The sequence below is a fragment of the Boleophthalmus pectinirostris genome, unplaced genomic scaffold, assembly GCF_026225935.1.
Source record: "Boleophthalmus pectinirostris isolate CB_2022bp ecotype Guang Dong unplaced genomic scaffold, ASM2622593v1 HiC_scaffold_10, whole genome shotgun sequence".
Classification (NCBI taxonomy): domain Eukaryota; kingdom Metazoa; phylum Chordata; class Actinopteri; order Gobiiformes; family Gobiidae; genus Boleophthalmus; species Boleophthalmus pectinirostris.
The window spans coordinates 14188230-14211191 of record NW_026570971.1 but is presented as its reverse complement, the minus strand read 5'-3'; the positions used below and the strand labels follow the sequence as shown (position 1 = coordinate 14211191).

The 22962-nt window shown below is 38.3% G+C and overlaps 1 protein-coding gene across 1 annotated transcript; it reads left to right on the top strand.

Moving 5' to 3' along the window:
• The first annotated feature begins 4007 nt into the window (after positions 1-4007).
• gabrg1 (gamma-aminobutyric acid type A receptor subunit gamma1) lies at positions 4008-15810 on the top strand. The gene is made up of 10 exons (XM_055160901.1): positions 4008-4042; positions 4159-4326; positions 5240-5400; positions 5476-5543; positions 5952-6172; positions 7241-7323; positions 9070-9207; positions 11192-11344; positions 13135-13334; positions 15529-15810. Exons 1-10 carry the CDS (start codon positions 4008-4010, stop codon positions 15808-15810), a joined length of 1509 nt encoding a protein of 502 aa, XP_055016876.1.
• Positions 15811-22962: the final 7152 nt, after the last annotated feature.

Here is a 22962-nt window from a genome sequence, read left to right as displayed (position 1 = left end):
TAAGAGGTTACAATATACTTTTTAATACAGGTATTCTCTAACTAAATACTATCTTGATTATTTTGGTCAGTGTTGAAATCACAATTATTCAAACGATTATTTTTTTTAGTTACATGATGCATTTGTTCACTAACCAGGCTGGTGCCACCTAGTGCCTCCACTCAATTTTATTTCTCTCCAACGACTAGGTCAGGAGTCAGAATACACTAGACGGTTTGCAAGAACCCTGGAAGTGCGAATTCGGGCAAAAGCCAATCAGCAAAGAGCCGTGTAATCTGTGTTGGCAACGACTCCTAAGATTGAGGATTTAAAGCCGGAACAAAGAGAATGTTTGGTGAATTTTATCAAGGGGAAAGACGTTATTGCCCTTCGTCCTATGGGATTTGGGAAAAGCTTAATATACCAGTTAGCCCTGTTAGCGGCGCATTACTTACGTCACAACCAAATAGCAGTGATTGGTTAAATAAAAAAAAAAGTACCTGCCTACCGTCGAGTGAACCAATCCTAACACTGCGAGGAACACTTTGTTATTGATAATTTGCACCAAACTTTCAAATTGAAAATAAATATAGACTACAGATATGTACCTTAGAGCAATTTTACGATGTATAAAACATAAAATGATTAAAATCTACTTGTAACATGAAATAAGGCATAGAAAAACATAAATGTATCCAAAATAAAGTATATATTCAGCTGTTCTACAATCTCTATATTTAGAAAATAAAATAAATGTGCAAATTTACAGAAAAATATCGCTTTAATAATTTCAACTCGATTATATGAGTTTGGAGATCGTTTGACTCTCAAATCGAAATCGTGATCAAAATTCACTTAATGGCACAGCCTTAAACAATAAGCTGCTCTCATGTAAAAGCACTCCTCCCTCCTTCAGCCTTCCAAATGTTCATCTATCACATCTCAAATAAATACACTCTCTTTCCACTCTTTCTATTTCACTTACTCTGCCAACTGTATACCGCAGCAGCAGGACTACCAGCCTCCTTAGCCTCTTCATCTTCTTTGCTGCCACCAAAACCAGTAAACTTTGCTTTCATTTCTACTGAAGATTTAGGTTGTTTCGTTCAGTAAATCATGAACTTAAATGCGCAAGGTGACATGGATTGCGTAAGTTGTTATTGCAGCACATTTGGCGTGAAATTACAATTGAGAACGTGTGCACCTTTATTTAGCTTGTTTACAACATGTTATTCTATATATATATGGCCTAGGTGTAATATGGGTGTAAGTGTGATGGTGAAATCGTAAACACTGCCAATAATGTACTAAATGAAGGGCATGTAAGTTAAAGGGCCTGTACCTGATTCTAATGTATTCTTGTCAAGTTAAATGTTTTTGTTTTTTTTTACATCAGGCATTGTATAGCAAAAGCTGGTAAATAAGAAAAAAAAATAGTCTAAAATATAATCTGTCCATTTACAGTATTTCCTCAGGTAATAACAATCATAAAGGCTACTTACAGGGTCATCTTTTTTCATCCAATCAGGCACATTGTTCACCAAGAATCATGGAAAACCAACTCCTTGACACTATCTGAGGCACTTGATTCTCTGTCTTGGCTCTTTTGAATGATTCCTTAACATGATTTGTCATTTTTCCCCCTATTTTTTTAAGCATTTTTAAACTGAGTAACACTAACTCAACATAAGAATTTGCACATAAGCAGAGTAGGCACCACAAATGAGAGCTTTTTGCTCAAAAAAAAAAGATGGCGGCTGCTTAGGGCCCCCAAACCTGGAGGGGCCCCCAACCAATTTGATTTTCTCTCAATATGACATTAAATGAGAGTAGTTTACTCTTAAACGTTAATCATGAGAAAAAAAAGTAATAATCATATGTAATAGATGTAAACAAAATTGTAATCATACTAGCAAAAAAAATAAAACTACTTTCAGTTCTGGTTTCCAATCCACCATAATTCAAATAAACAGAGAAGTGCATGTGCCAAGAACAATGGGGTAAAACAGACAATAAATATATTAAAAAACAACAACAAAACAAAACAAACAAACAAACAAAAAAAATGGCGCATTATAGTGAGGGCCCGAAACTCAACTTTGCCTAGGGCCCCCAAATTACTAACTCCACCACTGCTTGACATATTTTCTTGTAGTGTTACTTTTTATGTAGGCCTAGATTATGCTTCATTTCAGCGGACACACTCCCACTCTTAAGTTTGAACCATTTTAAAATCTCAAATCTCAGCCTCGGCCGTTCCCCTCTGTGAGATAAATGAAGTTCTCACATTGGTGTCTGGAGCTGGTGATTTAAAAATTCCCATCTCATCAGTGAGCCTCAACTCGCGTCACCAGAAACAATTGCTTGACTCTATCCCAGAAAGTTGTGAAATCAGGTACAGGCTCTTTAAAACGTCCACATTAAAGTGCATTGGATATTCGTTGTCTTATTCACATGTATAGCCTTGACCCAGTGCCGAAATACTCCCTTATGCATTATTTCTTAAATAAGTAGCTGATACATGTAGCGTTTAAATTACTGTCATGGATACTTTGCAGCTGCTACATCAACATTCCCTGGGGGTGTGATGCTATCTGTAGGCTCTGCTCTGTCTGAGTGTTTACTAGGCTTTAATCTGTGCTTTATTTTAACACAATCTGACGAGAAACAACTCATTTAGCTGGAACTACAACAGTGAGCTAATTTGTGCTGTTAAACAAGTCTCTCGCACATGAACGTTTTTGTCCATGTTTGCTAACGTCTGCATTGTATCACCATGGTAACCCCTAAGCATTCCACCATTACAGATAGCCTACATGTAGAACACCCCCAGCATGATGTCAGAGTATCAATATGTGTATAAGTGTTCTATGTTTACAATTATACTTTTTGCATAGGCCTATATATTTTTTGTTATTAATGGGGCACTATTTTTGGTCGGGTGGAGGGATCTCCATCTGTCTTGAGGTGTTATTGCTCTGCCTGGTATGTTCCAAAGCATGGCATTAAAAATATCTATATTTCAGTTATTTAATTACATACATGTGTTTCACGGAACTGACTTTAATGCCATACAGAACACTCAGGGCAAAGCAATAACATCTCCATGGAGCAAGCAGGTAGCAGAGCACACGAACCCTCCACCGGAAAATTTACGTAGTGCGCCTTTAATATAAAGCAATTGATTTGTATTGAAATTCTCTTGTGCAGTTACCATACCTCTCACTGTAATGTTGTGTACACATTTGCCTCACTTAATCTATGTCTTAATTTCTTCTACACGTAGCCTATATTACAAAAATATTGCACTCCGACAATCAACATGCCAAATGACTGTGACTAGCCTATGACATGTTCTGAGTATTCTAATAAACCTCTGAGTGCTGTGAAAGTGCTGGTGTGGTGTTCCTTGAGCGTGCCTTTGTTGTTGTGTGCTGCTTACCCTGCACATAACCTGAGCGCGCAGTGATGCCTCAGCAGCCCTTAAGCGGCCCGTTCTGTCCTCTACACTTAGCACATTCACACGTGTCCACGCCTGCTGCTTTCAGCCTGCAAGTCTCAAAATGAAAAAGCCATTGCATGTGTTTAGATAGCGGTTTATGTATTTTTAATAATTAGCCTTTAGGCTACATTTTAGTAGGCTGTCAGAAGGATTCCTGGAGTGTAATGTGGAGAACTGTCAGTCTGAGGAGCATCACAACTCCATATGCTTTTGCAGTTACTTGACCTTTGAAGCAAGTTTTCCCTCAAGTAGAATATGATCTTAGGCCTGACCACAGGGAGGCGCATGTCCACTCTCACATCACAATCACAGTCTGCCTGACCCTCAGCCCGAGAGGACAGGGGCTATCAGAGCTGGGAGCAAACAGTGGACTAATGAACGAATGAGTTAAATAAATATAAATAGTCTGTATATAAAGAGGACTTCCACAGAAACAGGCCGAGTTGACATCCTCCTCCTTCCTCTGCTCTGTGGCTCTTTCTGGCAGCTGTGCCACGCAGCGCTGCTCTGTTTGACTGGACGTGACATGTCGGCGTTATTAGTGCCGTGCCCGTGGGCACAGTGAGTGCAGCCTCGTGCAGCCTGCTGGAGATAGTGAATAGAAGGGAACAAGAGCGTGAGGCTGAGTGCTTTGTGCTCTTCTGTGCACAGAGAGCAGGCTGTTAGCGCCACTGCAGAGAGCGCGCAGTCAGCTCCCTCTCCACCTCTCCTCTGCAGCTCACCGCTGGCTCGGCACGGCTCTGCACCTTCCACCGAGTCTGCGTGCGCTGGACACTCCGCTCAAACAGCGTCCAGCGGGACAAAGCCATGAAGTCCTGGCTGCTCTTCGCTCTCCTGCGCCTCTGGTAAGCTGTTTTATCATTAATCATAAAGAGTGTGTTTGTGAGTGCTGCCCGCGTGTGAGCGAGTCCCCTCCGAGCTCACCTGTCATTCATTTCTTCACCACAGTGGGGCCTAGACCCTTTAGCATATACATAAACGCCCTCTTGTTCTACTTATTTGCCAAATCCTTGTTGGATGCCGTGACCGACATGGCGAGGTGTGCTCTTTTAGTGTGCGCCAGGTCCATTGGCCGGTGTCTTTTCTCCGCAGGCTAATCTGGAGCCACACTGCGTCTGCGGGGCCAGCTCTGAGCTCCGACCGCAGCATCACACGTTAGCCCGGGCCAGGAACCAAACACCAGTGTCTCTGGTGTGAACAGCCCAATATTGTTTCTGTTTGATGAAACATCACAATGGAGTTTCCATTTTTGTTAGCTTCATGTCCTTGTGGATGTGTTCCCATGTCAACATAGACCTTTTTAAACTAAATAGCTTTTCCCCTTTCCTCCAGGGAAAAAACAGGCTCCTGTTTTATTACACTCGAGACATTCTATTAGACGTACATGTAAATGCATAAATTTTTTTCACTATTTTTTTTTTTTTTTTGCCGGCACATACAACAACTCAGTGAGTCCTGTAACACCCCACACTCACAGCAGCGCTCAGAACAACAGCAGAATAACTTCAAGACCCAGGTGAGTCGCTTAAATGAGCAGTAAATATTACTGACATCTGTCCAGAGGACAAGGAACCAAACTTGGCCAGTGGAGTGTGCAGCCTCCTGTGTGGACTGGCTGTTCCACCCACAAGGTGACACTATGTTGTTTTTCATTTGAATTGCTTGTCCCAGCCCACAATAGGAGCAAAGAGCCTGCTCTCTGTAGCCTGTGTTCAGAGCTTACACTGATCCTCTGATATATGACTGTGGTTTGTGCAGGGCAGCCGTTGGGTCCAGTAAACAGCAGGAGGAGGACTATGAAGATGTGCCTATTAACAAGACGTGGGTGTTATCACCTAAAGTCTATGAGAGCGATGTCACTTTGATTCTCAATAAACTTTTGCAAGGCTACGACAACAAGCTGAGGCCAGACATTGGAGGTAAGTGCTCTTTCTGCTTTTCTTATGAAGAAAGACTTTATTTTTGAATATGTTTAACAAGGTAAACTGTTTTAGTGAGGCCTACAGTGATTGAAACAGCCGTGTACGTGAACAGCATTGGGCCTGTGGACCCCATCAACATGGTGAGCCGACACTGACACTGCACTTTGTGGGAGGCATGTGATTATAGAGAGATTTAACTGTCCCTGGTAATATTTTTTTTGTAGCAGTCGAACGTTCACACAGAATAGGAACTGGAGACTGAGCTGGCAGTGAGTGCCCTCAGAAATGGTATTTCTCTAACAGCATGGTTTATAGTTTTCAAAAGAAGAAGACTGAAGAAAAATATTCTATCACTATATAATTATAAAAGTTTCCTCCCTATACACATGTTTTTGCACATTTAAAGACACTTTCAGCCACTGTTGCTGAGGCTGCTTCCTCTAACTAAATGGATACAGGATGATTTTGGGGACTTAGTAGTAGTACAGTTATGTGTGAAATAACATTTCATTATATACATTTCTATACACCCTGTATTTGTTGTGTAGGAGTACACCATTGACATCTTCTTCGCTCAGACATGGTACGACAGCAGGCTCAAGTTCAACAGCACCATGAAGCTGCTCATGCTCAACAGTAACATGGTAGGCAAAATCTGGATCCCAGACACCTTCTTCAGAAACTCCCGAAAATCTGACGCTCACTGGATCACCACCCCCAACAGACTGCTCCGCCTGTGGAGCAATGGGCGCGTCATGTACACACTGAGGTAAGGCTCTCCTCCACACACACACAGACACGCACACAAGGGAAGGAAGGTACAGGCCTGTCACGGCAATTACTATTTCCACTTCAGTATTTGATAGATGGAAAAGTCATTTTTGGGGTCAGTATTTATCATGGGTACTTTTTCTTGGCAGTTGTGTAAAGTTTTTGGTTATTTTTGTGATTTCAGCTGTAGAGGGTTGAATAATTCAACTTGAATTAATAATTTCTATGACTCATCATAGATACTAACTAAAGAGCAAAATACACACACACACACACACACACACACACGCATATGTGTGTGTGTGTATTTTGATTTTAAATTTCATGAAGATATTCTATGATACTCATGTTCCAGATATGAGGAATACATGTTCAAATCAAATATAGCTTTTACTGACATCAATATAATGCTGATTTATCTTTGATTACAATATCGGAAATGATGGCCAAGTTGTTTATGTTATTATTTGGTGCTTTTGGCTGTCAAGACCAATTAAATGATTAGCCAAATGATTAGCCAATCAGAATGACCTCACACAAGACTCTCATTTAGATTTCTATTTGGGTTTCAATGCTGAAACCCAGTTTGTTTAAATGTAAAATGCCTCTCTGATCTAAGTGGTCACTCCCTAAACCCCAGCACCAGCAGCCAGTCATGAATCAGTGCTAGTGCAGCCTCTGCAGCTCAGTGAGTGAATTCTGGAGGTTCTGTGCATTCACAGGGGCTTTCACAGCCTCTGTCTGCATATTTGGGCACCGGCAACTCAGATTCAGTTGTGACTACAGTACCTTTAAAAACAGTAAGAGTGCAGGCTACATGCAGTTCCTTGAATAGTTATTTATCAGTGGTATAAATTTGTTTCAGTATTATTTTGAATTGTTTATATCTCACTCAAAATGTGTTATCGTGACAGGCCTAGTTACATGTGTGGTTTGTTCAGTTTTAGTGTGCATATATATTTGTTTTTTGGATATTTTCTGCCCTTACCAAATACTCAATCATGTTTTGAAAAGGAAAAACGTTTCTAAGAGCACTTTCTCTGTGTCACAATTCTGTCTTTGTCAGGTTGACTATAAATGCCGAGTGCTACCTTAAGCTGCATAACTTTCCAATGGATGAGCACTCGTGTCCCCTGGAGTTTTCAAGCTGTAGGTGCCCACATATTTTCCCTTCATGTTATTCCGTATTTTCCTGAACGCCGCATTTCCGGCTCCGTTACTATTCAGTGCACTGGCTAATCGTGCTCCCCACTCATGGTTCATATATGCTTGCGACTGCCTTCTCTCGCCCACTCTTTGCCCATCGCCGCTGTAGAGAAGAGCCTCACCAGCCACCGGAGTCTCTGGATGAATTGTGAACCGTCCCAGTCTGATCCGTTTGTCCGTGTCCTTGTGCCATTCCTCATCTATCATCTGGTCTTGTGCTTTGCCTCATGTTGGGTTCTTTACAGATTTTCCATTTAGAAATCCAGATAGAAAAGTGAAGTCTCAAAAATTCACACTATGAACATCACCTTTTGGTTGAAATGCTCATAACTAAATTATTTTTGCACCAATCCCTTAAATCACAAACTTGTATTCAGGTTTAGATGGGCAAATATAGCAACTTCATAATGCAGAACTAAAGGCAGATACATAAATGTGAGGTGGAAATGCCAAATATCACATTTAGAACCATTTATTTGCATAAAAGTTTATCTGCTTGCTTCATTTTGATTTATGCGCATAACATTTAAAGTGCATTTTGGAAGATGTAAACACATTTATAGTCAAGACAAAGCTTCTGTCACTTGAATTGCACTGAGAAGAGTAGCCACATTAAGAGTAGGGATGTGGCGATCCAGCTTTTTCAGTTTCGATTCCGATATTGATATTTTAAGTATCTCTCAATACCTGATATTAACCGATACCAGTGAAAGGATGGAAAGTCGCTCTTATATCTTTACACATAGTTAACAGGACACAAGAGAGATTATGTAACTGTTATTCATCCTTCAAACGATGACAGAAACATTTTGTATGAATAAAAGTTCAAACATTATAAGACATTCTAGGTCAAAATCAGCCTTAAGTGGTCTTATTACATCCAATTAAAGGTCCAACCAGGGAACCGATGCCCGATTCAGCTAAGTTTTCATTATTGGTGCTGATATTTGACACAAGTAATGGTGCATCCCTACTTAAAGGAGCATTGCACACACTTTTCTGGTGAAGGGTCTGTCAAATGCTTATCTTCATGGAGATGATATTGTCTCGTCTAGAAGATTAAACCTGTCTACCTCAAGGGAGACAACTATAGGCTACATTAAAGATCAGATCTGTGGAAAGGCAACACTATTCACAGAGAGAATTATTGTATTTTTGAGCAATAGAAATAGCTGTAATGAAAAAATGCTGGATGGAAGTGTTTAAAGTCCATGCAACAGGGAAAACTATAACATCTCCATGAAGACAAGCAGGTGATGGACACACCAGATAAGTTGCACAATACACCTTTAAAAGTATTGAACCTTCAAAATTACTCAAGTAAGTGTAACTGAATAAATAGAGCTACTTGCTTACCCACTTGTCATTCAGCACCAATGTGATGTTCACTGGAGTGAGTTTGATGAGACTGTAGTGTTCAGTTACATTACCAGAGATTTAATGGGGGCTGTTTACACATGAAAACAGTGAAATATTCTGCATTATAAACTACTGAACAAATTAAAAACTACTGCAATCCAAACTAATATTCTTATTTGAAGTAAGCAATGAAAGATATGTAGTCAAAATTTTACTTGCGTTTCTTCTAGTGCAAACAGCCCTTTATTCAGACGGCAGACATGTCGTTCCTGTAAAACACATGAGAATAATCCCATTGTGTTGTCTTGGCTCCTCGCTGCATGTGTCCAGATGGTTACCCCAGGAATGAGATCATGTACCGGTGGCAGAGGAGGGCCGTGGAGGTGGCAGACCAACGTTACTGGAGGCTGTACCAGTTTGCTTTCGTGGGGCTCAGGAACACTTCAGATGTGGCTCACACGCAGTCAGGTGACCAGTGCTTCATGTTTGTATGGTTAGTGACAGGAGGTTTACTCTGTGATAATCTGGGCTGGACAGTTAATCGTAATCAAACAGAAATTCTAATTTGAGTTGGTGCAAACGCTACAATTATTTCTTTTTTGTGGGCCTAGAGAACTCTTGTGCCTAGTTCAGATCTCTACAAACATGTTCTGAAATTAATGTGATTAGTTGTTTATACTTCAGTCTTCTCTCAAATGCCCTTTGAACAGAATCCTACTTTTAAAATCCAAAATTATGCTGCAATAGTGATAATATTGCTTGATTTAAAAAGTGTTGTGTGTTAATATATAACTCTGAGTTTTTACAATACATCTAATCTTAAATTTGTGGGTCTGAAAATGACGGATTACATCGATTTGTTGGTCTAAAATACATTGCTTAAAGGTGCACTATAACTTTTCTGATAGAGTAGAGAGGAATATTTCACAGTATTAAACTCATCTATCTCCATGGAGACAAAGCAGGTGATGCCACAAGGCCAAGTTACAGATCAGATTTGTAGAGAGGCGAGCATGTTCACAGTAAGAATGAGTTTTACAGGCAATTTCTCTCGCAATAAAACAGCTGTAATTGAATCCAAGCCCAATAGGTCAATTTTATGCTATACTGTGGAAGATTAGGGGCAAAGCAATAACATCTGAAGCATAACATTTTGCATTTATCTTTTACATATGACAAAAATAATTGCTCTACGGGGTCGTCATTTTATGAGACAAAATTACATGAACCTTAAAAGTGCATTATGTAACTTCTTCATGGAGATGTTATTGCTTTGTCTGAAATGCCTCATAGTATTAAACCTTTCTATCTTCATGGAATCCAAACCATACAAAATTACAGTCCAGATCTGTGGAGAGGAGTGCTGGGTATCATTAAGAAGTTGCTGATATGATACATACCTCAATACATAGGTCACGATTTGATACATATCTCAATACAGTGCACTTTCGATGTGATATATTTCAAATTGATTTGATACGGTTCAGTAAAAAATAATGGCTAAATCATGGCTGTGATAAGAAAAGTCTTTGTTAAACCACTTCTTGTGCAAACTTAATATGAAACACAAACATTTTAATCATCAAAACACTGAAAATGTCAAATATGTTGCATAAACAAGTTTCCTTTCTCTAAACAAGCAACAAAACTGTAGCACTCTAACAAAATAATTTAGTAAAACATAACAAAAAATACTCTTGGTGATATATCAATACAGCAGTTCACAATATTGATATTATATCACATATCACATCACATTAAATGATACGATATATCAATATTTCTATATTTTTGCACACCCCTAGTGGAGAGGCAACCCCACTCACAGTTAGAATACTTGTTTTAGTATTTTTGAGCTATAAAACCATAGCCAGGCTGGTACCACCTAGTGCCTCAGCTCAATTTCATTTCTCTCTAGCAACTATGTCAGGAATCAAAATACGATAGATGATTTGCAAGAACCCTGGAAGTGCAAGTTCGGGCACCAGTCAATCAGCAAAGAGCCATATATTCAGTGTTGTCAACGATTCCCGAGGATTTAAAGAAAGAATAAAGAGAATGTCGAATTTCATCAAGGGGAAAGACATTATTGCCCTTCTTCCTATGGGATTTGGGAAAAGCTTAATATACCAGATATCCCTGTTAGCGGCGCATTACATATGTGACCAAATAGCAGCGATGGCAACGTGGTAAAATGATAAAAAGTACCCGCCTACTGTCAGGCGAATGAATTCTAACTGTAGAGCTGTTTAATGTCATACTGTGGAACATTCTAAGCAGAGCAATGACATATCCATAGAAACAAGCAGGTGACCTCGAACCAAAAAGTTGCACAGTGCTCCTTAAAGTTTAAAGTTAAGATTTTTTTTAACATTCTTACAGGGACAAAACAATGCACATTTAAAGTTAGTTCATATTTTGCAGATTAAAATGTGTGTCTTCATGACTCCAGGTGAATATGTGATCATGACCATCTTCTTTGACCTGAGCCGGAGGATGGGCTACTTCACCATCCAGACGTACATCCCCTGCAGCATGATCGTGGTGCTGTCCTGGGTCTCCTTCTGGATCAACAAGGATGCAGTCCCCGCCCGCACGTCACTGGGTCTGTGAAAAAACACCATGCCATTTTATGAATAAGTGAACAAAATACATCACTGGTTCAGTTCATTTCTGCTGCTAGATATTATTTCGTTTGTATAAGCCTCATAATTACAGAGACATGAACCGTAAACCAGGATAAAACATGCCACATGAAAACCCCACCATAGAAATCTGACCCGCCTCTAGCACTTTATGTAACAACGAGCTCTTTTGAATGTAGTGACGACACAAGGACACAGCCTTTCTGCGCCAGTGAGTTGATACTGTGTTTACAACCATTGCCATGATAAATTGAAATAATAATAATCATAATCATATTTTTGTTACTTATCTGAACTATACAGGCTGAAAAAAATTCATTAAAATGTGAAAAAATTACACAACAATTTCAGACATTGTTTCTCAAGTCTCAAGCCTTCAGTCACCATATTTCAGCCTGTATGTTCTTAAAATGTTGTTAAAATATACCCATATATAAAAGAAATAATAGTTAATAATAATAATAATTTATATATATATTTTTTTCAACTATTTCAATGATTAGTTGCAGATGGGAATCACAGGGTCCCTCACAATTTGATATGATACATGATACATGGCTCACGATACAATATTATCACAATTTGGAGATACATGCTGTCATTTTTATACTGCACCTGATATTCTGTGATATGTACACTGCAAAAAACAAAGTCTAGTCATGTTAACATGACTTGAATTAAGAAAGTTTTATCATGATTTGAGTCAATTTCACTTGACAAGTAAAATAATCTGCCAGTGGAACAAGATATTTTGTACTTGAAATATGAAAATGCATCTTGCTACACTTAAAATAAGAAAAACAACAACTTTTTGGACTTAAAATAAGAAACAAAATTGAATGTTGCTTAAATTAAGAAAAACACACTTATTCCATTGGTAGATAATTTTACTTGTCAAGTTGAATCTACTCAAATAAAGTAAAATGTTCTTAATTAGTCATTTTAACTTAAGTAGATATTGTTTTGTTTTTTCCAGTGTATGCTGTTTTATTTAAGAACCAAATGCATTTTAGTTGCAGCTAGGGATGTAACAATAACCGAAATATCGTGATATTGTATCGTCAAAGTTCTCACAATAATATCGTGGGCTATCACAATATATCGAATTACAAGTCTCTGCTTAAATTAAGAGTTATGGTGCAGCAATAGCCCAAAAATGACAGAGAGAACTACACAGACCATGATCCTTTGCTTCGGTGTAGACTACAAGAAGAAATAACAGTTCTGAACACTTTTGAGTCTTAGTTCTTTGGGTCTTGTCAAGGCATTTTAAGAGGAAAAGTAGCATATTAACAGTTTTGTTAACCTCCACAAAATATCGCAGTAAATATTGTACCGTGAGATGTATATCGTGAAAATATTGGATAAATATCGTAAGAGATTTGGATATTGTTACATCCCTAATCGTGAGACTCCCTACCATATCATGAGCTTTCCCACTATATCGCAATAAATATCGTAAAGTGAGATTCATACTGTGACAATATCGTATCATGAGACTTGGATATTGTTACACCCCTAATAACAGTATTTCTCAGTTTTTTATTTCTTAATTTTAATCGTCAGTACTGTGAATAAATCAAGAATATTGCATAAGTTTCCTTCCACTAAATAAGCAAGAAATAAGCAACTGCTAAAAGATACTAAAAAATACTCTTGCGGATATATCAATAAAGCAGATTTTTGCACACCCATAGTATTTACCGCTTGTATAAACACGCCAATGATGCCCTGTCCTGTTTTATTGCAGGCATCACCACGGTGCTCACCATGACGACGCTCAGCACCATTTCCAGGAAGTCTCTGCCTAAAGTGTCGTACGTGACGGCCATGGATCTGTTTGTGTCTGTGTGCTTCATCTTCACCTTCGCTGCTCTCATGGAGTACGGCACTCTGCACTACTTCACCAGCAACAGGCAGAACAAGAAGGCCAAGGCCAACAACACACAGGTGAGATACACACAGGTGAGGTACACACAGGTGAGATACACACAGGTGAGATACACACAGGTGAGGTACACGACCCTGTGGACGAAGCATGATTATAACTTACTGAGACATGGGTAAACTCATGACAAGGACAGGCATTGCATACATTTTTATTTTTTGGTCAATTTGTTTCTTATTACTCACAGAAGTACAAGCAGCTGATGAACTAATACATCTCTAGATTTAAGAGTGGCTGGGGGGTGTTTTAAGTGTTTTCAGAAAATTCTTGTATAAATGATATGGTATTTTGAAAGAAATATCTAAAAATAAAACAAGCAGAGCGACACTGCTTGTTAACATACCCCCATCATTTTACAAAACAGACTCATACAATGTTTTGACGTTGTCTGAAACCCAGCATCACTCACTTCAATATGGTTAATGTTAAGTATGAAATATGGTGACGTACATTAATTTCTACATGAAGGCTTTATGTTTATTTAATTACAGACCAGGATAAATGCCGTCAGTGTAATATCATTATTCATGTCTGAAAAGGAGTGCTATAAATTCTCTTGTAGAGGGTCAGATAAAAAGAGCTAAAATAGTACAGTGTAAGCCCATTACTACAGTGTAGTGTGTCAAATTTCGATACTATGGGATAGACTTAGTAGCCAGGCTGGTGCCACCTAGTGCCTCCGCTCAATTTCATTTCTCTCCAAGTGACTAGGTCAGGAATCATAATACACTAGACAGTTTGCAAGAACCCTGGAAGTGTGAGTTCAGGCACCAGCCAATCAGCGAAGAGCCATATATTCTGTGTTGGCAACGATTCCTGAGATCGAGGATTTAAAGCCGGAACAAAGAGAATGTTTGATACATTTTATGAAGGGGAAAGACGTTATTGCCTTTCTTCCTTCGGGATTTGGGAAAAGCTTAAGTTAGCCAGTTAGTGGCGCATTACATTCGTCATGACCAAATAGCAGCAATTGGTTAAACAAAAAAGAACGAAGAACGAACAAAGTGAACGAATCCAAATGCTGCGAGGTCAGTCGGTTTCCATGAAGTGAAACTGACTGATGAATCAGACTATAGACTTAATGTGATGATGATAAAAACACTCTTTATTTATTTTTTTTTCATTTTCAACATTCAATTAAAACACTTTCATTTATATTACATGTTGGTGTAATCCCACAGTTGTACAGGTAGGTTCCATAGTGGTTCATGGGCTTATACTAGATATGGGAGACATTTCTTGGGCACAGTGTGCATGTGTGTGTGTGTTTGCTCCCCTGAGGGGCGGTGGGAGTTATGTGAGCGTGGGGTGTGCGTGTGTGCGGGCATGGAAAAGTGTATAAAGAGCCTGCACTCACCTGGGCAGGGAGGGGGAGAGAGAAGTTGGTTGGGTAGTCGTAATTTTTGTTGACTGCTATTGCTTTTGTTTCTGCTTATAATGCATTGTCAATACAGTAGTCATTTTTGCAGGATTCCTGCTCTCTGTCCATATTCGCACATTGGCTCTGTGATACTAGTTATCTACACATTAAATCATCATAAAACGCATACTGGATCCAGTCTGTTAGTTTTACATTGCATTCATCGCATCATAGTTTTTACTGGACCCAGTTCTACTTCTCCACAGCTACCACAGAAAACAGGCCTCATACACCTGCTACACTAGACATGGGCTTATACTAGACTCTTATACTTGTTCTGATACAGCTCAAGATCATTCTAAAGCGATTCAGGAAATGTTCATGTCTGTCCTGAGAATGTGACTTTTTTTAAAGTATCAATACCTGCTCAAATGAGTAGTTTTAGTTCTGATATGTATGGCCAACACGTATCTGATTTTCGATTCTTTTGACAACTTTACTATAGCGTACACTACGAGTCAAGAGTCTGAACACACCTCATTTAATGTTTACTACTTTCTACATTTTATATACTGTACACACAGAACATACATACAGAAGGCATCAAATATATGAAGTATGATATATGGAATTATGTAACAAAGAAGTAGAGTTATTTAACTTTTTCCTTTGGTAAATAATTCCATATATTTTACTTCATATGTTTGATGCTTTCTGTATGTATATAACCAACACACAGAAAAAAAATAAATAAAAAAAAACATTGAATGAGATGATGTGTCCAAACTTTTGACTACTAGTGTATGTTTGTTGCCCCTTTTGCTCTCTCCTCTGAGCAGAAGACCTCCAGCCTGGTGAACATCCGCCCGGGCACGTCTCTGCTGCAGATGAACAACATCCTGCCCTACGTGGAGGAGGACGACTTCGCCTACGACTGCCTGGACGGGAAGGACTGCGCCAGCTTCTTCTGCTGCTTCGACGATTGTCGCTCTGGGGCCTGGCGTGAGAACAGGATGCACGTAAGGGTTTCCAAAATCGATTCCTACGCGCGCATTTTCTTCCCCACTGCATTTGGGCTTTTTAATTTAGTTTATTGGATCGGCTACTTGTATCTATAATACATAACAGGATTTCCTTTTGTCTGCTGTTTTGGAGATTGGAATGTTCAAATTTAAAGCTTAGGTAGAAGACAGGGTTTGAGAAATACTTCAATTTCAAGTTTTGTGAAATTCTGTAATATAAGAAAACTTGTACAAAACCAAGACAACATTTGATATCAGTGTTATTTTACACCAAATATTCCCTTAACAGAATAAATAAATAAATACATTTTGTTTTGATACTCAGTGTAAGATATACTTTGGCAAAAGTAAGGGTATTTATTGAAACAATCTATTTGGGAATTTGTTGTTGGTCATATGTCTGGTCTTTTTCATGGAAATGGATTGTAAACAAGAATTTACTTAGTTTTTTATTCCGATATTTCTTCCCAAATTGTGTACATTTGAGTTTTTATTTGACATCATCAAAAGGGATGCACGGATCCAGCCTTTTCTGTTCCAATACCAATATCGATACTTTGGCTTTAAGTGTCTGCTGAAACCCAATGCAGGGGCGAAAATGACACTTATTTCCTTAAAAAACAGTTAACTTATTACACAAGAAATTCAGTTGTGTTATATAAGTGTTATTTGTCCTTCAAGTATCAAAAGTTCAAACATTATGAGATGTTCTAGGACAAAATCAGCCTGTAAATATTTTTATTACGTACAATTAAAGGCAAAAATAGTCAGTATCAACACTGATATTCGATACAAGTATTGGTATCTGTGCATCCCTCATCATCAATCAAATTAGCTGGTTAAAATTAAATGCTATGATGAGACTTTATATGGTCACTATTAACGTTGGCACCTAAAGTTTTGTTCTGAATACTTTCTAAACAACAGCCATTTGATTACAGAATTACATCGACGAATAACGAACCAATTTTAGGACGCAAATGAAACTTCTTTTTTCCTCTCTGTCGTCTCTCATTCAGCTGGCCTTGGATTTATACCAAAGAATCCTCGTGTATTTTGTGCATGTTACAAAACTGTCCAGCTGTTTCCTCATCATTCGGCCTGTATATGTTCACGTTCAGATCAGTCAGAGGCCGCGAATGTTACGAAAATCTAACAATCTATGCAAACATTGGCATCCACACATAGACAGTATACAAATATTTCTTGTATATAGTAAAATACTTATGAGAAGTACCAGCTATTCCTCCCAGCAGTTACTATTTGATCATATGAAGTATTTAAATAATACTAGATTATTGTTCCTTTGCTTAAAGCCTTGGCTCATTTAACACTCATTCCATTTGTTCTTAGTAAAATTATGTATTAAGTGACAGATTTAGACTAAAAAGATATAGCTGAATAGACATTGAGATAAAAAAAATAGATCATTCTAATGTTCTGATGTGTTCATTATGTAGTCTTAATTGTGCTTATCGCATGCGTCCTCCCAAATCAGTCAAGTCATAAAATCTAATGTTATAATTTCCTGTTTGTTTTTTGAGATTTTGTTCATTCTTACTACTTAATCTGAATATTTCTCAAGATATACCTTTATATAGAGCCTGATAATGGGCAAACCAATCTCAGAGCAGTATAAATAACAACTGTAAATAATATTAATAGATCTATGTAGCATACGCATACAGGTAGCTGGCTTACTACTACTTACTACGCCAGATAGTGGAAGTTAAGTTACTAAATACTAATGTAATATCAATGCTGTATGCCAGGTTAACCCAACAAGTGCAATTAATATTTTTGTTTTTGCTTTTTTTGAGTTTGATTTTAATTGTTGACCTCTTTTTTTTTTTTTTTACTTTCTGCTGTTGATTGTGTATTTCTGATTGTTTATTTTTGGCTTAAAGGTGCAATACGTAACTTTTCTGTTTTTTCCTGCTTGTCTCCACGGGAACGACCATCATCAAAGTCAAGATACAGGTCAGATCTGTGAAGAGGTGACCCCCACTTAGAGTAAGAATGCATTTTTTAAGGTTTTAAGCAATGAAAAACCTACTTTGTAATTGAATATTTGGAACATTTTAGACAAAACAGGTAATATTTCCATGGAGACAAGATGGTAGTGGCTCCCACACCAGAAAAGTTACATAGTGCACCTTTAAATGCTTAATGACGTCTTTTGAAATGGGGCCCTTTGCCTGTCTCTCCCAGCACAGCCATGTTACAGTGACATTTCTGTATTGTGTCCATCTTGTTATCCATGTATAAGAAGAGCTGAAGCCATTTGCGACTGTGTGCTTCTAATTAAACACACTGTGAGGAAATAAAGCAGCAAGAAGCAGAAAGACGTCCAGCCAGTGTTTTTTTTATGTGTGTGAAATAAAGTTAGTTTGGGTGAGGCGGTGTCCACTTATGATAGAAACTGATTTACAGCAGTTGGTGTACATATAAGTTTTTTGTTTTGTTTTATTTTGTTTTGTTTTTGCGAATTTATAATCTGCATTTGACCCATCAAGACTTACAACCTACACAAAATGTCTCATACTGACCAGCAATTGAACCTTTAAATTCTACACAGTTATAGATCAACTGACAACAAAGCACAAAATATCTTAAAATATAGGGTATGTATGTAAGTCTTCTTCAGATAAGCCTTTTTATGTGCTCCAAATAGCACGTAGTTTGGTATAATGACCAGCAGATGGCGCCACAGACATTAAAAAACGAGCTACTGTAACCTTGATCTCCACAGTCTGTTTTTTTTCACAGTAGAAGCACGGTAAAGAAGAGTTAAGGTGAGCAGTATTCAGGTGGTCTGGATCAGGTGAACTGTGGAAAAGGGGCTGTTTCAAATAATTTGCTGCTTTGCTCAGAAACATCTGACACTTCTGTCCATAACGTGTTCGTTGGGTTTACCTCATCACTCCTTATGTGTTTAGATGGTCTTCATGTTTGCTTTGAGGAATGTTCCTCAAAAGAAAGTGTGATTCACAACAAAGTGTTTGGAACATGAAAGAAGAAGCCACAAATTAGACTTAAGTGAACAGTTAAAAGAACTAAATAATTTACCAAGAAGAAAAAAATACGTCTCCATATAAAATATGTATGTGTTTACACGACTACTCATTCAAACATGGCTCTAATTACATGGGTTTTTATGGGAAATGACGCACCGTTGCAAGGTTACAGTAAAAGACTAGCACACACACATGCACACGCACGCACACACACACACACACTACAGAAGATGTGTCTCTCTGCACTGTGCAGTGTGTGTGTTTCAGTGCTTCTTGGGGGTATTACACTGACTTGCATTCATTTGTTAGAGACTGATCCTAACCTAAACCAATGGCATCACCTTAACCTAAACCCATATCTGAACTTTAAACCATGCTGTTGATCTAATGCAGTTTTTCAGTTTTCAGAATTAAAAACTTGCCACTCAAGGAGAACAAGTTCATAGCCAGTTTCAATCCTTAACTCTCATGTCAAAACCACAAGACACTTTGGAGAACCTGAAACACAATGATCGACTGTTTGAACACGTTAACAGTCCCTCTGTATGTGTCATATTATGTGTACTTAAATACTGCACAATCTCACCAAAGCCCACTGACAAAACAGAACGCACAGGAATCACAATATGATGAGATTTTACACACAAAGAAGCACCAACACACAATGTAACAGACATCTGTAGTGAAAATCTCTGTGAACCTGGTTTTCATTCTGAGACTTTGATGCCCAAGTTTGACACAGTTTAGAAACCAAATCCTAAAAAGCACAGATTTGAAAACTGTACACATATTTATTAGGGGTGTCAAATTATCGCGTTAATTGCGATTAATTAATTACAATCATATTTAGCGCGTTATGTTTTTTAATCGCGTTAATCTCATTTTTAATCTCTAACTTTAGTGTTTCTGTATCAATCAATCAATCATCAATCAATCAAACTTTATTTGTATAGCACTTTTCATACATTTAAAATGTAGCACAAAGTGCTTCACATGCAACAGAAAAATTACAATACAATAATTAAAATCAAGAGCAACCCCCCACCCCATCCCTTTGTTTCATCCATATATACAACCATTTAAACATAAACATAAAAACAAAAACATAAAACTCCTAAAGGTTATTATAAAAATCAAAATGGAGAGCTAAAATCAAATGGAGACAAAGTAAAACAGTAATGATAATTTAATTTAGAATAAATAAATATAATAATAATAATAATAATTTAAGTTAAGACAGATAAAAGTTTCAATTAAAAGCTAAATTAAAAAGATGAACACTCGCAGCGGACCTCAGATCCTCAGGTCGACTGTTCCACAAACGGGGGCCATAAAAGCTGAATGACGCCTCACCGTGAGTTTTAGTCTGGACTCTTGGGACAGTTAAAAGAAGACTACCTGAGGACCTGAGAGTCCGAGAGGGCTCATATGATAAAAGCAGATCAGATAAATAAATAGGACTAAGACCATTAAGAGCTTTATAAACTAATAAAAGAACTTTAAAATCTATCCTGAAGCTCACAGGAGCCAGTGCAGAGACTTCAGTACTGGGGTGATGTGCTCTCGCTTCCTGGTCCTTGTCAGCAGTCGTGCTGCAGAGTTTTGGAGGAGCTGCAATGGAGCTGTAGATTTCTTTGGAAGACCAGAAAGGAGAGCATTGCAGTAATCAACACGATTTGTAATAAAAGCATGTATTAAAATCTCTGCACTGGCTTGAGAGAGAAATGGTCTGACTCTGGCAATATTTTTTAGATGATAAAAACCGAGATTTAGTGATGGACCTGATGTGTGGCTCAAAGCTAAGCTCACTGTCAAGAATAACTCCTAAACTCTTGACCCTCTCACAGGGTTCAGTGAGTAGGTTTGGAGCTTAGCTTTGAGCCTCTCTCTCTGAGCTTCAGGACCAATAATTAAAACCTCGGTTTTGCCCTGGTTGAGCTGGAGGAAGTTTGCTGCCATCCAGGACTTAATATCTAAAATGCAGTTAAAAAGGGTGTCGATCGGGCTCAGGTCACCAGGAGACACGGCTATATAGAGCTGGGTATCATCAGCGTAGCTATGAAAGTTAACACCGTGTCTCCTGATGACCTGTCCTAGTGGCAGCATGTAAAGATTAAAAAGGGTTGGACCTAAAATTGAGCCTTGGGGAACACCGCACTCCATTTTACATTTTGCGGAGGAGTGTTCCCCAAGACTAACATAAAAATCCCTGTTTGTTAAAAAAGATTTGAACCAGTTAAAAACAGACCCAGAGAGACCGACTGCATAATGTAATCTATCTAGTAAAATACAGTGGTCTACAGTGTCAAATGCTGCCGTGAAATCCAACAGCACCAGGACTGACAAATTCTTCTTGTCCATGTTGGATCTTATATCATCTAGGATTTTTACTAGTGCAGTCTCTGTGCTGTGGTGAACTCTAAAACCAGATTGATGAATTTCAAAGATATTATTGGCAATCATAAAATCATTAATTTGGTTAAAAACTATTTTCTCTAAAATTTTACTTAAAAACGGCAGATTGGACACAGGTCTGTAGTTACTGAGCAGGGAGGGGTCCAAGTTGTCCTTTTTAAGCAGAGGTTTGACCATAGCAATTTTGAGTGGTGTTGGAAAAAACCCCTGTCTGCAGCGACAAATTTACAATGTATGCGAGTTGCTTTATTATAAAACCTGTTTTTATGTGTTGTTGGGACAACAACACACACACACACAAAAAAACACATTTATACATTTTTTTATTTCGGTAATTCCACTCATTGCCGGAAACCCACACAAAACGCGCGCAGTAACAGCGATGTAAACGTCACATTAACGTTGGCGGCGTCAGGCACAATGGACGAGGTCGAAGAGCCAGTAGAACAGAGGCAGCATCGCACAGGTAAAAACGCATTCGTGTCTTGGAAATTATTCTCCCGACGTGAAATATAAAAGAAAATAACTAATATAATATCGCCTACAACTTAAATGTCACTGGTGAAAACAACCTGCATAGGCTCATGATGTCTGCACTACTGTCCTATAGTGACCTGCCACATGAGGGGACACGCACACAAACACACACAAACACAAACACACACAAACACACACACACAAACACACACAAACACACACAAACACACACACCTTCATCATCGTCATTAACCTGAGAACGCGCGGACCACGTTTCCTTCCGTAGTTACTGCGCAGACACCGCTGTCCTCCCGTGAGCCGCGTGTGGATCGTGTTTTCTCGCGTACGCTGCGTAAACCGCGCTTCCTCCTAAACCAGAACTAACACCAAGACTAAAACCAGGACTAATCCAGTCCAGGACTAAACCAGGACTAAACCAGAACTAAAACCAGAACTAAAACCAGGACTAAACCAGGACTAAACCAGGACCAAACCAGAACTAACACCAGGACTAAAACCAGGATTAATCCATTCCAGGACTAAACTAGGACTAAAGTAGGACTAAAGCAGGTCTAAACCAGGACTAAAACAAGGACTAAAACCAGTGATCTCATATATAAAACATTTCTCTATCAATAATATTTTTCAATATGGTTAAGGAAAGACTGGACTTTTTATTGTCTTTAAGTAGACAAAAGTTATTATGTTCAGATTTCCTCGTCTTTGCTACTTTACAACAAACAGTTTCTTATTCATGGAGACTTGGGCTCAACAGCCAATTTGGGGAGATTTGTTAAACAATAAATGACTTTATAAAGTCACTTTTTTTTGTTCTATATCAGTCTTTTGATCTGCCACAATAATGTAATAATGAATTTAAATGAAAATACCTCAGATTGAAGGCTTTTCTCAGCAATTTTTAGGTGAGATTAAAATTAGATTAATTAGATTAATTAATTACAGATCATAATTAATTAATCTCTCAATTTTTTTAATCGCATGACAGCACTAATATTTATACATATACATATACTGTAGCACACTCTCAAACCAACAGAAACAGTGTGAAAGGGGTCATACAGGTCTGTGACTCCCTCACACTGCACGTCTGAAAGTGTTGTAGTGTTGATGACTGTGTTTGTATTTGAACCACAGAGTCCTTTTTACAAGAATGTGTTACTTTTTGTTTTGTTTTTTGTGCAAAAGATTTAACAGATTTCCAAAAAGTTTCAGAAAAAGTGTCAAATGGCTGACATTCTCCAATGTGATAAATACTTGTCCAGACAAAGCTCCAGTGAGTGGACCCATACACACACACAGAGCGACAGTGTCGTTCTGT